Source organism: Rhinocladiella mackenziei (genome assembly GCF_000835555.1).
Source record: "Rhinocladiella mackenziei CBS 650.93 unplaced genomic scaffold supercont1.1, whole genome shotgun sequence".
Taxonomy (NCBI): domain Eukaryota; kingdom Fungi; phylum Ascomycota; class Eurotiomycetes; order Chaetothyriales; family Herpotrichiellaceae; genus Rhinocladiella; species Rhinocladiella mackenziei.
The window spans coordinates 443,071-458,772 of NW_013550604.1; the positions used below are offsets into that span (position 1 = coordinate 443,071).

General features: G+C 50.9%; 4 protein-coding genes across 4 annotated transcripts; 2 read left to right on the top strand and 2 right to left on the bottom strand.

The window, feature by feature from the left end:
- Nucleotides 1-2,283: 2,283 nt before the first annotated feature.
- Nucleotides 2,284-3,995, bottom strand: Z518_00160 (uncharacterized protein; the record flags this gene model as incomplete). Its single annotated transcript, XM_013420764.1, has 2 exons — nt 2,284-3,855; nt 3,906-3,995. 2 exons carry the CDS (start codon nt 3,993-3,995, stop codon nt 2,284-2,286), a joined length of 1,662 nt encoding a protein of 553 aa, XP_013276218.1.
- Nucleotides 3,996-4,290: 295 nt separating this feature from the next.
- Z518_00161 (uncharacterized protein) lies at nt 4,291-5,556 on the bottom strand (the record flags this gene model as incomplete). The annotated part of the gene is made up of 2 exons (XM_013420765.1): nt 4,291-5,433; nt 5,485-5,556. 2 exons carry the CDS (start codon nt 5,554-5,556, stop codon nt 4,291-4,293), a joined length of 1,215 nt encoding a protein of 404 aa, XP_013276219.1.
- Nucleotides 5,557-8,628: 3,072 nt separating this feature from the next.
- On the top strand, nt 8,629-10,898 carry Z518_00162 (acetoacetate-CoA ligase; the record flags this gene model as incomplete). Its single annotated transcript, XM_013420766.1, has 3 exons — nt 8,629-8,742; nt 8,810-10,639; nt 10,731-10,898. 3 exons carry the CDS (start codon nt 8,629-8,631, stop codon nt 10,896-10,898), a joined length of 2,112 nt encoding a protein of 703 aa, XP_013276220.1.
- A 1,279-nt stretch (nt 10,899-12,177) lies between these two features.
- On the top strand, nt 12,178-13,560 carry Z518_00163 (uncharacterized protein; the record flags this gene model as incomplete). The annotated part of the gene is made up of 2 exons (XM_013420767.1): nt 12,178-12,280; nt 12,350-13,560. The coding sequence occupies 2 exons, from the start codon at nt 12,178-12,180 to the stop codon at nt 13,558-13,560; spliced, it is 1,314 nt and encodes a 437-aa protein (XP_013276221.1).
- Between the last annotated feature and the right edge of the window lie 2,142 nt (nt 13,561-15,702).

The window sequence follows — 15,702 nt, forward strand, 5'->3', positions numbered from 1 at the left end:
TTTTTGTAATCCTCTCCCCGGCCTTGCCACGGCCTATGCAGACAGATTACCCATCTTCATCGTCACATCCTCACCACTTCTTCGCCATGCTGGGACCCTCGTCCTGGCCAGACCCACATCCCAATTTGTCCATCAAGTGGCCAACGTGGAGGAAGTCCCCCTGATCGTCCTAACGCACCGCCATGAGTGGCATCCCAGGTCCAGTAGTTGTCAACTTCCCCATCAATGTCCTCTTCCATCCTCCCAGAATGAATGCCATCACATATGGCTCCGTCATACGTCAACCAGCTTATCTCCCCATCCCCTGACTCAGCTGCCCTCGACGGCTTGATCTCATTGTGGAAATCCGCAGTCCACCCCGTCATCATCACAGGCACCGAAAATCAAAAGCCAGCCCTCTCCTCCAATTTGTCGAAACAATCAACACCTCAGTCTCCTATTCGCAGAAATACAGCCCTGTCGCCCCTCACAATCACATCCTCCGAGGTGGACCAGCCGGTTTCCTTGCTCAATTTCCTTTTCATGAAGAAACAACAACCCGATCTGGTTTTACTCCTGGGAGCACGGGACGGGCTTCCCCCCAGGCGGCCCCTTTGGCGCCATCGGATCCAACTCAGGCCGCAAATTGGTCCAAGTCGACAATGACGGGCGGAAATCGGCAAATCCCACCCCATCGACCTACGGATTGTCTCTGACGGGAATAAATTCATCACAACATTGCTCGAGAATTTGCGACAAAACAACCCGATCAAGAAACGCCTGGTTCCAAGATATCGCTGACCTCAAAAAGCCAGCCATCAATGTACGCGATCGACAACGAAGTCCGATCCGACGGCTGCCTCCACCATGATTCACGATGAAAGCCATCTACGAATCCCTCCCTCGGGCCCCATCGTCTTGACCGAGGGCGGAGAAACTGGCTGCTAGGCCCTCGAACTTCTTGAGCGCACCTGCGCCGCCACCGACATCGTCTCAACAGGCTAGTAGGGTTTCCTAGGCAATGGCTGGGGCTACAGCATGGGCGCCGCCCTTGCATGCCCGGAGACCGACTCATTGTCAACATCCACCGCGACGGTAGCGCGGCTTCCACATCCAAGAGCTCGACACCTACGCGCGACACGGCCTCCAGGCTCTGACAGTCGTCATGAATAATTAGTGCTGGGCATGTCCGTCGCGGGACAGGACATGATTTACGAAATGACGATCCGGCACGTATGGTCCGAAGCCCTCGGAAGGCGCCACTACGATATTGTCGCACATGAGTTTGGGTGTAAAGGGTCAATTGCCCAGGAGTCAATTAAAGAGGTGAAAGAGAAGATGCAGGAGTTGACGAGCGAGAAAGGACCAGGGCTGTTGAATGCAACTATTCCGAGAGATCCAGTGACAGAGGTCACGAAGGCGATGGTCGGCAAGACAGAGGACAAGAATTGGATTGTCGTGCCGTATTATGATAATGTGCCGAGACTGGATCATAGTGCGCATGGGCACGGAGACGCAGCCTTGTCAGCCCCATCCTCAGTACCGCCATTACTATCACTGTCATTCTACTAGGCCATCTTCCTATCTGACCCCATTTCCCTGTGCTTGATTTTGCTGAGATCAGAAAAAATACTAGTTCTGACTTGAATTTTGAGGGGGGGCCTGATCAGATCTATTTTCGTGACTTCTACTACGCAGAAATTGGAATAAATATCGATTACCCACGGATAAAGGAGAAGAGATTTGATTGAATATTCCTTGTACCTTGTACCTTATCCTTTTGCCTACCCATTTCTCAGTTACATACCGAGGAAGGTCGCCAACATGCGTGCCGGAAAAAGAATAAAAAAAGCGCATTTGTACCAAGTTATTTACAGAGAAGACGAGAGACTCATACACCGGGGCCACCTCCACCAACGTTCTTCCTGCTCTCATTGTGCTTCTCTATCCCATTTCACATATCTAGAAGGAGCCAGAGATTTCGATGGGGGAGACGGAATTCCTTTTCCCTTCATTGAATTTGCCTCTCATTTACATACCCAGCCATGTCCAGCCATGTCCAATTCAAGATTCAATGAAATCTCGACGCGTCATTCGTGGCCTTGGTTTGGTTGGGTATTTTCAACGTTCCGCCCAATATTCGGGAACGTTTTCATTTCTTGTGTCCTTTACAAAGGGATTCGCTATGCGATAGGCAAACTTGGGTCAATGTACACTCTGTATGTTGAAACAACACGTGGTGAATTGTAATCGATCAAAGATGGCCCAGAACGACCTCATCAATGCATCCCCAGTTTTATATTCTCAATCCGTCTTCTTTTGCTTGGACGCCAATGGTGCTGTCCAACTCCCTTTCACTCGCATAGGCCCTACGGCCGCGGCATTTCGATTTTCTCTCTCCAACTCCAAATCCTGTCTTCGGTGGGCCTCGTATCTTGCAATTTCGGCTTTCAATTTGTCAGCCTTAGCCTTTTCCATTTTTTCCTGTTTGGTTCTCTGCCAAGTTTCACCCATGGAGCCAATTGTGCTTTTCCATGTGTTTTGTCCAAGTTCCTTGATCTGATCCACCCCTTTGTCAATGATGCTGCGGTTTGCAGCATCAGGAGAAGGGCCGGAAGAAGGCTCCGGACGTGGTGTCTCGGGGATTGGTTCGATCGGTTTGGCAACATTCATTTTGGCGAATCTAGAGGAGCGTGTCGTCCCTGGTGAGGTTGGTCCTGCTCCAGGTCCGGGTGTCGGCAGATTCGTCAAGGGGGTCAACCCTTGCCATTTTCTGAACGAGGGGTTTTGGATTATCGAAGTTTGTATTTGTGTAAAAATGCCACTCACGAAGAAGTACATTTGAATTGCTGCCGGTTGGAAACAGAGAAACACGAACGAGCCGGCAGGGAAAAGCACCTTCATAAAGTTTTGGATGTTGGTCATCGAAGGATTTTGCGCCTGTCCTTTTTGCATAGTAGCAATATTGACATATGTGATTGCCCCAGTCAGAACAGGTAAGAGCCATAGTGGATCGCCGGCGGACAGGTTGGTCAACCAAAGCAATGACTCGGTTTCGAAAGCGGGAACGGGGAGATGTGAAGCACCCCACAAGACACGGTATGCTCCAATTTGCAGGGGTAACTGTAGAAGAAGAGGCATAAATGCTTTTCGAAGGGACACTCCAGATTCCTTTCTGATCTGATTGACTTGTGTTTGTGTTATCATGGCGAGTTGTCGATTACCATCCCGAAGAGCAGCTTGGACTTTTTGGTTGAGCGGCGCGAGAACCGGTTGGAGTTCTCTCAGCTTGGCGCTCTGGTCAGATGCGCTGACGGAAAAAGGAAAGATGAAGCCCCGGATCAAGAATAAAAGTGCTATGATCGACACGGACCAGGACAGTCCCGCCGTGGTGTGAAGATGTTCTAAACAGAATTCCATCATGGTGGACGTGCCCCATCCAAAATCTAGACCACAAACATTTTTCAAATATCCAATGCCTTCCGGAATCGAAGCTAGATCAGGGGTGCCCCCCGTGGGATCCGACGGTAGAGTAGCGCCGTGCGGTTTGAGTATTAAATCTTCCAAGTCTTGTAGAGCTTCGGTTGGACTGCTGGAGGAGGGATCAGGGGCTTCTGAAGTGGCATGGGATGCTTTCACCGTTCGAGTAGAATTGATGACATTTTGTGATGAAGGAGAGGCTTCGGTGGTGGTGCTACCAATCGGAGGCGTCAGCGATGAAGAATGAGCGTTTGCAAACTCGTCCGGAGCGTTCTTAGAGCCCCATCCAAATAATGACAAGGAGCGGATCTGTTGTGATTGTTTTATAGTAGTGGGTGTCGCGCGCCGCGTTGTTTTCGACTGGAACATTGAAGAGCGAGTGGCATTGTGAGAGAACTTTGTAAATTAGTGTGATTGCTCGGGACCAGGAATTACAGATAACTTACGTGTCGCACATCTCGTCTACCAAGGACTAGGACTTGCCGACAGTTATTAAGACCTCGACTTGAGGCTCTCAGCCCCTGCGATATTGACATCATGCACGCTGTCGCAGGTGAATTTGTTTTTTTGCTCCAATATCGTTCGAAGGGAAGAAGTACCGCCAGGGAGGGTATATTAGGCAGGTGTGCCGAATGCGAGCCTTGCGGAGTAAATCGCATTTGGCAATCATTGATCATTCGATTCTATTTCTGCTCTCAGACCTTTTTTTAATCGAGCCTATTCCATGCTAGGAGACCAAAGTCCATCCGTCTTCCTTGTTCCGCCATGCAGGAGCCCGCGTTCAACCAGCTCTGAACACCACAGAGTATGCAAAAGCCTACCGATGGGCGATTAAAGGTATTTCTGAACCACGGCACCTCCTCGCTTGAATTCAGCCATATCCCCAAGCACCTTGGACTTATCTTGAAGTTCCGTGGTCGGAAATGTGGTTTGGAGGACGAATTCCCGGCCTCCAGGTTCAGATCGTTGAACAAAATCGTACACATCGCCAATTGTTTGAGTCGTGTTGAAACGAGATGTCAGCCTCGTCCCCGATCCCAAACTGATTCTTAGCGTTACCGTAGGTTTCGATTCGTCAATCTCAGCGACCGGAGGGGCTGCCGCGGCTGTCGTGGGAGCAGGTGCAGTGGGTTCTGAGCTGAAAGCTCCCGGCATCGAAGGCAGCCCAGGAGTTGGGCTTCCAAGACGATGACCAGATCCTTCAAATGGTCGAAACTTCTTCTTCGGTTTGACGTATTTCTCATCGTGTTGTTTGATCTCCACATCAACCTCCTGACCTGGCTGGACATTCATGATATTCAGAGGGGCACGTCCTTGTCGAATCAAATTCAAGATCTCCGCATTCCTTGGATCATCAATGCGGTACAAATCACCATCGTCAATGCTAAAGCCATCTTGCCAGAAATGGAGAACGCGATCAACTCGTTCGGCTCGTGCTCTTGGTTGAGACGCCGCAGGAATCTCTCGCGATGGTGTGTCATCCCCCCCCAACGTGCGGGCGTTGCCGGTAAAGAATGATTTCTTAGGAGCGGCCTCTTTGGGCGGTGGACCACGCTTTTGAGCCTTTTCCAAAATCCTCTTTTTCAAATCATCCGGATTCTGAACTGCGAGCCCCGACTTTTCACCGCCCGCAAACAAATCTGGTTTATCATCATCATCTGAGTCATCTCCATTGGGCCCCCCGGCGCTGAAATCACCTAACGTGGCAAATTTCTTCGGTGTGGAAGACTTCTTTTGGGGTTGTGACGAGTTGGACACCGGTGCGACAGGGATGGGTTGAGAATCAGAGGGTCCTTCGCCTAATCTTCGACCGGCGCCGTAGTTGGGATGAGACTGACTTGAAAGTCCGGGATCATCTTCGTCGACGTAATCAGAATCATCAGCGAGATCTTCGGCATGGTCTTCTTGGGCAGCGTAGTAATTTGCTATGGCACTTTCCAGGTTCCAATTACTGGCAGTCAGGAATTGGTGCGCCTGTAGTACCAGTCAGCCTCAATTACTGATCAATGAGCGAAGTGTTCGGACCTGTCGAGACGAAGTCCCTACAATTGTAGTGAACTGTGCCATCAGGGCATCCTTTTCCGCTGGATCAGCCATGGGGAATCGATATGTAGCAGAAGGAGGAAAGCTGGAGAGGGGTTTGACACGACAACGAGGTATGTAAATGAACGAGGTACGACCCTAATAAGTGAGGAAGGTGTCAGGGGCAAACTGTTGGAAACAGGTGTCACCAGTATCAAGGGTGTGATGAGTAAAAGTCAAGAATAAAGTCAAGAATAAAGGGTGGGTGAGTCGTGGCGAAGAGACCACCAGGCTGAGGGTGGTACGTCACTGTGAAAGACGCCTTGCGCGGAATGTTCTTGTGGCTCGCTGGATGGCCTGGTGCCTCACCAGCCTTGTGCCTGGGCCGAGCTTCAGACTTCATCGACGAGGTACTGTACCAGTGTCGAAGCCTCGATTTCTTTCTTTGCAGCACAATTCAGACTGGGGCCAGTACATCTCTCGGTTCCAATTTATTGATCAACTCACTTTGCCTTTGTAACCCCCATCTTCTTTCTGTCTCGACGAAGATGCACGATTCGACGCAGTCTCCGTGACCGTCTTTCCCTCACAATTCCCTGCCGCGAAGCATCCTTCTCACCATCATCAAGAACCTCCATCATGACTTCACGCTCTGAACAGTCTCCTTCGCCACCGCATGATCTTTCCGGATCTCAATTAACCATTCCTTCTGACTCAGAACCCTACTCCTCGCTGTCCCCTCCGTCGTCCTCACCACCGCAATCCTCTGATAATAACGGCACTCGACCAGTGATAATATATCAACCTCCCACCGTATGGAGCATATTGAGAGGAGCTGCCATAAATCTCTTATTACCTTTCGTGAATGGAATGATGTTGGGCTTTGGTGAATTGCTGGCGCACGAGTTTGCCTTTCGGCTGGGATGGAGTGGAACAAACGTAAGGTCTTTCCAACCCAGGACCCTGTACTTTTTCTGTTTGAGGTTCAATTCGGATTGCTTGACCTACGAGGGGGCCGTCGTCCGTTCCGATGCTGACATCAATATCACAGGTATGGCCACGACATCGAACTTCTCATTCTGTAGGGCCAGGTGTTGAAGTGAGAGATGATCCGGTCGAACGACGAAAACGAAACAGCTCGTTTGATCACGATCTGACTGATACCGCTTCTCTGGAATAGAGACAAAGCTTATATTCGCTTTCCCTTCCAAAAGATTACAATTGAAAGACCCAAAGAGAATTTCTCGAGGCCGGAAACATCCTAGAGGCTGTCAAAACCCTGGTTGCAGTGTACATATTCTTCACAAAAATGGGAACTTGCTCCTCAGCTCGACAATGGGAAACAATCATCAAAGAGTGTGGAAATGCGCAAAGACCGCGAGCGCCCCACACATCTTGTACCTTATACGCGCGGTGTCCAAGCCAACCCGTCTCTTATTTCATTTCCTTCTGACACAGATCATCGTTCTCGGATCATCTGTATTGTACCGGCTCCTTGCAATATCTGGAGAGCTATCTACGCAGAGATGGCACTCTCCAACCATTCACGACGTTTCGTCTCACCGAACCCACACCAATCTGCACCAACCTTCCTCCCATCACGTTCTGCGGCCGCATGTCAGTAATACCTTTAGAAGCAAAGATGTCGTTTCCCCACGCGAAAGAATGATTCTCGCTCCTAAATCGGATGAAACAAGTGGCTATGATATTCTCTGTCACCACTCTTGGGTGGTCCGGCTCCACGTTCATCCAAGATGAACTTGAGGCAGTACATCTCATGGCCACCAATACTTTTGGAGGACCCGAGTTGGAAACATTCGGGCCGAATACCCGAGACAAAGAAGAATGGAGGTCCGGCAAAGCTCATCCATCATGCTGGTGATATTGGATGATCTGAAGGGATGGGTTAAACGGTCACGCTCAAACCATGATCATGAACTTCCAACTGAGCTTCATCCTTCGACATCCTCATCCGCGCTGGTTCGAGATTATATCACCTATCTACCTCCGATGCAGTGCAATACAAGCAAGGATCGAGAGTGTGAACGATGAATCGATCGACGGGCTCCTGGCCAGATGAGGGATCAGTGATGGATGGGATCGAAGATGTCAATGGACCCCTGCCATCAATAGCACCTGGGAAAGGAAGTGGGACGAGTAGAGTCGATGGTGTTCTTTAGTAAACAGCCCACAACAGAAACTGGCTGATTATAAACACACGGGACACTCGCGAGATCTCGGTTCCGTGGTCAGATTTCATTCCATCCATCGCCATCCTTACGGAGGCGAAACCGCACGCAACTCGGATCCGAACAGTCCAGGGATTTTGTGAATGCCAAATCTCGCCGTAACCTGGCCTGCCTTGAAGCGGCCACGTAGAATCCTAGACTACTGAAGCATTGTAGTTGAGATCTCTATATTGCCGCAACCCCAGGCCAGCCTGTGGAGGAAGAATATCAACGATCTATTCGAGGCCCGGCCGCTGCAAAGAACAGCCGTTGTCGAAACGGTATAGTGGGCTGACAACGCTTTGGTCATGGTAGAGCTGTTGCGTTGTGCATCTGCATGTCCAGTTCTCTCATTCTTCCCTCTCCACTCTCCTGCCCGTAAGCCTGTCGGAAAGAGCTACTCTCCTCCGCTTTTTACACCGAAAATGGTACCGACTTCGGCTTCAACCGTCTCCTTGATTTCTCCGTGAAGCCCACGGATATAACTCCTGATTTCCTCGTTCCTGTCCCGCGTTCTTGATGATCCACACTGAGCTACGTACAGGGAGCCCGAATGCGGGCCAGCTCCGGTCAAGGACTACCGAGGTTCGCCGAAAATCGTCCTCCCACGTAACCAGTAGTGTACCAAAACTCCTTTTGCGGGCACGGCGTCCGATCGGCCAACGACCCCCACGGCTCCATTTTCCGATCGATTGGTCGGTATATTCCGTTTCCCGGGTCCAGTAGAGAGAGTGATCCGGTTCCTCTGTCGGGAAATTTGTCTTTTTCTTTTAGGTGAATTTGAATATCGAGCTGTCGGTCGTCGCTGCTGTGATGAGAGATCCATCTATTATTCAATATTAGAGAGGCAGAACGAGAGAATACAGAAATCAAATCCGAACGAGCACGGCCGCGGCAATACAGAGCCGGGTCAAGGAAGATGGCCGAGGAACATCCTCTTCCGCGAAAGTTATGGGAACATCCCAATCCCACAGGCACGGAGATGTGGAAGTTCAAAACCAGTCTGGAGAGGGTAACGGGGAAGACGTTCGAGGTACAGCTGCGGTCTCTTTTTGCTTGAACGAAAACATTGCTTCCCATCTCTGACCATGTTACGGTAGAATTACGACGCCCTATACGATTACTCTTGCACCCACCGCTCCGACTTCTGGCGCCATGTCTTGGAATACTTTCCCGTCGTGTATGGCGGGACCATCCCGAATCCGGTCGTCGACGAATCCGCGCGAATGGACTCGATCCCTCGTTGGTTCAAGGGCGTCCAGATGAATTTCGCCCAGAATATTCTCTTCTCTGGCGACAGGAAGACCGGCAAGCCCATCATCGACGCCGCCAAAGCCGACGACAAAATCGCCTGCACGGAAGTCCGAGAAGGAAGCTTCCTCGAACCTATCCGCCATGTCTCCTGGAAGGAGCTGAGAGAGAGGGTGGGGAGGTTGTCGCAAGCCATGAAAGCCCGAGGTGTCAAGAAAGGCGATCGGATAGCTCTGGTCGCCAGCACGAGTGTTGACACCCTGACCGTCTTTCTCGCCACGGCCACGCTCGGGGCTCTTTTCAGTTCGAGCAGCACCGACATGGGCGTCAAGGGGATCTTGGATCGGTTGACTCAGATCAAGCCCAAGTATGTCTTCATGGATGACGTTGCTTTGTACAATGGGAAGAAAACCGACTTGCGGCCAAAGATGAAGGCTGTCATGGCCGGGATGGGTGGAGTGAAAGAATTCGAAGGCATCGTCTCCCAGGTCCGATTTGCCCATTCTCCAGCAGATATCTCCTCAGTCCCAGGTGCCCAGACTTGGGCGACCTTCATCTCCGCTGCTAAATCCTCCGCATTGGAATTCGAACCAACGGACTTCTCGGATCCATTCCTCGTCGTGTACTCATCCGGAACAACCGGACAGCCGAAATGCATCGTTCACGCCATCGGTGGAGTGGTCATCATGAGCTTCAAAGAAAGCGTTCTCCATCATTGTCTCACACCCGACTCAACGCAACTTCAATATACGACCACCGGTTGGATCATGTACATGTATAGCGTGTCGGCGCTGCTCTGCGGGTGCCGCGCACTCATTTATGACGGAAGCCCTTTTGTTCCGAATATCACCAACTTTGTGAAGCTGGTGGGACAGGAAAAGGTCACACACCTGGGAATTAGCCCACGATACCTGCAGACGCTGCAAGGGAACAACGTCAGCCCGAGAAAAGTGACAGATCTGAGTCATCTGGTAGGCGTGACGAGCACAGGCATGGTGCTCTCAGATCAACTGTTCGAATGGTTCTATGACGAGGGATTTCCACCTTCCGTCCATTTGGACAATATTTCCGGCGGCACCGATATTGCCGCTTGTTTCGGAATCGGCAATCCTCTCTTGCCAGTGTATGTTGGTGGATGTCAGTGTTTCTCTCTTGGCGTGCCAGTCAAGGTATACGATCAAACCGTCGAAGGCGGGAAGGGCGTGAAGGGCGTCGAGGTCGAAATCGGAGTTCCGGGTGAATTGGTGGCCGACAAAGCTTTTCCCACCATGCCGGTGACATTTCTCGGAGAAAATGGTCCGCAGCGATATTTCGACAGCTATTTTGCTCGCTTCGACAACGTCTGGACTCATGGCGACTTCATCGTGATCCATCCCATAACGAAGCAAGTCATGTTCCTTGGTCGAGCCGACGGGGTGTTGAATCCTAGTGGGGTTCGGTTTGGTTCGGCGGAGATATACAGCATCATGGAAGCCAAATTTGCAGACCGCATTACCGACAGCATTTGTGTCGGGCAGCGAAGACCACAGGACCATGACGAGAGAGTCGTCCTCTTCTTATTGATGAAACCCGGTCACCAGTTGACGCCTCAGCTGGTGAGGGAAGTCAAGGATGCCATTCGAAAAGCAACAAGTCCGAGGCATGTGCCCAAGTTTGTCTTCGAGACGAAAGAAATTCCGGTACGTGTACCCCTCCCCCCATATTTCCTGAAATTCTTGTTTTGGAACGAACGGTACGGAATCACATGTCGCTGATCGAATGAATCTGCAGACGACTGTGAACCTGAAGAAAGTCGAATTACCTGTCAAACAAATCGTGTCTGGGAAAGTCATCAAGCCATCTGGGACACTCCTGAACCCCCAGAGTTTGGACTTCTATTATCAATTCGCCAAGGATGAGAACTTGATTGATCTGGCCGAGCAGAAGGCCAAACTATAACCTACAGGAGGGCTTGGCTCCCTCTGGCGGATGGTTGATGTAGGCGGCCCCTTAGAGAACTAGTCTTTTGGAAAATACCATGACATGGCTGTGCCATCAATTGTCTCGGTCATAGTGGCTGCATAAGTCAGGTCATCGCCATAGACGGAACGACGTGCTTTGCTATCGTTTGCTGGTGACATTCAATGGACAACCCCTGGGCAACTCTCTTCCAAAGACGGCGGTTATCTCTAGGTCACGTTGAATGAAACGTTGAAAGGCGATGCACCGTCAGGATCATCACCATGTCGCCACTCAAATGGTCGTTCCAATGGTTCAGCGACGCAACTTCTGTGGGCGTGAACTGCAACGTCACCACGTTGATGGACACTTGGCGTCGATTGGAGCTCGATGCTCCGCCAGCTGACGCGGGTGAAACAGACTCGACTGGTCGCCAAGGTGAGGAGCTGACCCGAAGGCCAGGACACTGAAAATGCTTTTGTAAGTCTCAATGAATCTCCATCAAGATATTACATAGGAATTCAGAATCAGTAAACCGCTCGCATTTGATATATGCCTGAAGTCGACAGTTCGACTCGGCATGCATCTGGCATCTGAGGTCGCCAGGTGGGGAAATACCACTTTTACATGGAGTTCCATTCAATTTTATGCGGGTCGCGTCTCATCCTCCACTTGGACGCGCCCCCATCAACATTTCCAACTTCTGTTTTTCAAATTGCAGCTGGTCCACGACGCCAATCACTGCATCAGGGAACGCTACACTCATTCACACGCCTGCGCATAGCCTGCAGTAGTCGATCACGCTAGCCTTGCTCACCTTCAGGTAAATGCTGGCCTCTCTGCCTGTTCCTCTAAGCTAAGGATTTCGCGTTCGAACACCAGGGCCCCGCGTCCAAAACTCCCATCCGGCTCCTTTGAACGGCACCAGCTTGGTCATAGCACCCGGCCAAATTTCCCACTGGCATATACCCTTCCCTCTGCCCAGCTAGTTGGCAGCATTTCCTCCCTCTCCAAGCCTCCTGGTAGAGCGTGTCTCCGCCCTTATTGCATTCTTCCTCGGACAATACCTTTGAACACCAGCCTTGCTACCTAAGAAAAGCACTATCAGTTCCTCGGGCCACTCTTGTATTCACTTGAATGCTGCTGGTGGCAGACCGGATATAACACAGGGGCAAACTCCACAAGGCTGTGAAAACAACACACACCTTTCTCGTTTCGTCGGGAAATCTTTGCCTCTTCGTAAACAGTATTAACCCGGTCGACGAAAGTCAACATCAAGATGGCCACCCTCGTTCCAATGAACACTCCAGCTCGACAACCCTTGGGGTTCCTGAATGAATCCAAGCTCCGAAGCATGCAGAGCGTCAAGAATCGACAGAATGGTACGGCCTGTCCTGCGTTGATCTCACCCACCTGTTGACACTCGATGCTAATATCCCTCTCTGGTTCAGCAATACTAACCTCCCATTCGGCCCCGTCTCTCAAACGCCGCGCTGTCTCTCCTGAAGAAGGCTCCGATAGCGAGAACATCGACCCCAACATTATCGATTCATTGCACAAACGAAAGCGCTCCACCTTGGAAGATGACGTTTCAGTGTCCAAGTTCAACCGGTATAGCTTGAGTCTGAACACTCTCCCTTCCACCAGGCGCCGCCTCAACAACCCGGTGGTCTCGCCCACCCCACGCCTCGATACATTCATCAAGCCTTCAACCAGCACACCGGCCTCAGCACCCGCGGCAGGTCGCTCACCAACGCGGAAACGCTCCGGTCCCCTCCAATCACGCAAACGCTTCAATCCTCCCCCCTTCTCCTTGAACGCTCCATCCCCTGCGCTCTCTCTTTCCGCTGCGTTAAGTGGCACCAAGAAATCTCGTCAGCTATCCCACAAGACCCAACCACAAACGATCGGCACAATCGAGGACAGCAAGCCAAAATCGTGGTTCTTCGACATCTTCGAGGAGAGTCTGGAGGCGCAGGAATATCGAATGAACGAGTGGACTATGACCCAAAGCGCGACGGGACTGGATATTTCGGATGACGAGGGCAAAGCCAAGTCTTCTGAACGGCTGGATCGAGGAAAGGAAAATGTTGATCCGAACGAAGTTTCGGTCCCAGTGACAAGGTCCATGGCTGCAGCAGCGAGGGTAGAGATGAGGGCCTCGAAGGAAAAAGACGTGAATGCCATGACGGACAAAGAGGAGAGAGCGCCCCTGGCAAATCTCAACCCCGCGGAATTCTACGCTGAAGGCCTCGATGCCACGAGCGTGGTCCTTGTTCATGATGACTCTGATACGGACACCGTCGCTCTCGAGGACGAGACGGACACAATGACTGAGCACCACGACTTTACGTTCCAAGCCTCAACATCTACATCATTGTCCCAATCCAAGGCAATTGACGCTCTCGGTGCCCCTTCCATCAGCGAAATCTTGAGTTCCGCAGCGCCCCATCCGTTTCCTCCAGCCATCAATATGAATCATGATGCGGATGAGACGCTTGTCGCCGCCCCATTCACAAAAGCAGAGACACCCGAGGTTGAGATTGAGATATGGGAGAGTGAGAGCGCAAAGGATGAGAACGAAAAGCATGAACTCCAGCATGATGTCGGAAGTCCTGGATCGATTGGGGATGAGACTGTCTTCGCCTTGCAGGAGCTGTGATTTGATGGACCAATGCTCTCATCGCTTCTGTCCGTCTGCTTTCAGACCTACCTACCTGTCTAACCAGCTCAGCCGCCCATTCACACCAACCATGTCGGAAAATCGAACACATAAATTTGCACTATCATGGCCGTCGCCGTTGAACTGGTTAGGGTGGACAACATTTCTTTTGCACTTCCGGCCAGGATGCCGCTGGTGGAGTTCGGTGTTAATCAACGGTGGGCCGCCTTGAATTGTCGTGCAGTGCTTTGCCTTGTTTACGGTCGTCGGCTCTGTCTCCAGTTCTACGTTTGTTGCCGTCTCCAGTTCGTTGGTCATGTCACTTGACCAAAAATGCGCGAAGGGAACAATGTCCTTTTAAAATTTCCACTAGGGCTCATCTATGTAGCGGAGACATCGAAGCCTCGTTGCCAGTTCAATGATAAAAAATGAAGTTGCCTTGCTATAATGTACCGCACGTCCTTTGACTTTCAAGGCAATCTGCTATTACTTTGGATACAAAGTCCGTACACCTTTGATATGAGATTCCCGGAGGTCACCAGCTTCAATAAACTGTGTTTTACCATAGATCTCCGCTTCCGCACAAACATAGGTCATCCTTGGGCCTTGGTACTGCCGGGCCTTGGTACTGCCATGCCTACTTGGAGCAATCCGCCCCGAAAAGTTGTAACGATTTCGAGATTGCCATTTTCCGTGCCTTGCCACATGAGACCAATGTGGTTTATGCGATATTTGACAAAATCTGGGAAGAAAAGGATGTTCAATACGAGCGGGCTCCCGAAGACTGCAACTCATACATCTTGAGTCCGGTCAGCTGCCGGAAAGTGGTGCTCGTCCACCTTCCACACGCAGGTGGAGGAGGTGCTCGGTTCAAGACCACGGGGGAAGAGATCATACTGGGAAATATCATTCTTTCCGAAGCTCTTACACCACAAGATTTTGGTTGACAATACCCACAAGGTTTCAAAGAAATAGCCTCGTAGGAGGATAACTTTAGACGTGCGAGCTTTCCTATTCAAACAATGCGAAATTTCTCCAGCCTCATCCGGAACCTGAAAAAGACGAAATATCCTAGTATCGCGACCGATGTCCCGTCTGTGATTACTTCTCGTGCCTGATAATCAAATGCGTCTGTGTCTATACTGATAGTCACAAAAAAAGATGGCAGTATTTCGCCGCTGCTACGGCCGCCGCATGCACCAAGGGGTTCTTACATGAATGGATGCCCAAGGGTCAAAGACTATCCCTAGGTGATGCTCACCTCACCGGAGTTCATATCGAACCTTGTGAATTGAGCAGACCAGTCCAGGTTGTGAGCACAAATGGGTCTGTCGGATTCAGCAAAGACACCTGAAAATGACCATTGGGTAGTGCCTCGATCTCTCTTCACTGGTCGCGAAGAGGTCTTGAACAAGATCGAGGCAGCTTTGCAGCCCGATCCAGAAAGGATTTATTATCACGGGCTTTGGTGGGGTAAGGGGAGAGCGAAATTTGCCTTAACGCGGCGAATTCAATGCGACAAACTTTTGGGATGTATTCTGGGTTGACGTTTCCTCCATCACAGCAGAGAACCTCTTGTCGATATGACTAAAAGTTTTCTGCCGCGGTAGACATTTTCAAGGAAGCAAAGCAAGTACTCGCTAAATCGTTAAACACCCCTGACTGCTCATTCTTGACAGTGCTGATGACCCAGATTTCGACTACGACATCAATGTCCCTTGAGGAAACTTGGGTGCCGTGCTAATGGCCTTCTCTGCATCCTGACTGTGGCCGATATGTTACCGTTGGACATAAGAGGCTAGAAGGGCTAGACGAGAACGAGGCTGTATGCCTGTTACTACGAGCAGCGACGGTTTCTTCGGATCCACGCACACAGTTGGGCGCGAAATCGCCAGAACACAAAGGACTAGGATCAAGCTTGGATCTCCGCAGGATTAGTGATTGCATTATCGGCCAAAACGGGGAGCCATTATATGTGGTTGCTCCGCCCCCAGTTACACGATTTTCTCGACCTGGCAGATGGGAGCCAATCCTCTAATAGACTTCAATTTATGGTTGCGGACATCCTGCAGCGATAAATCCCAGTGACCTTGGAAGATTAGTGAGAGCCCGAAACCAAAGCCTGGCTGTGGATCGTCCTAA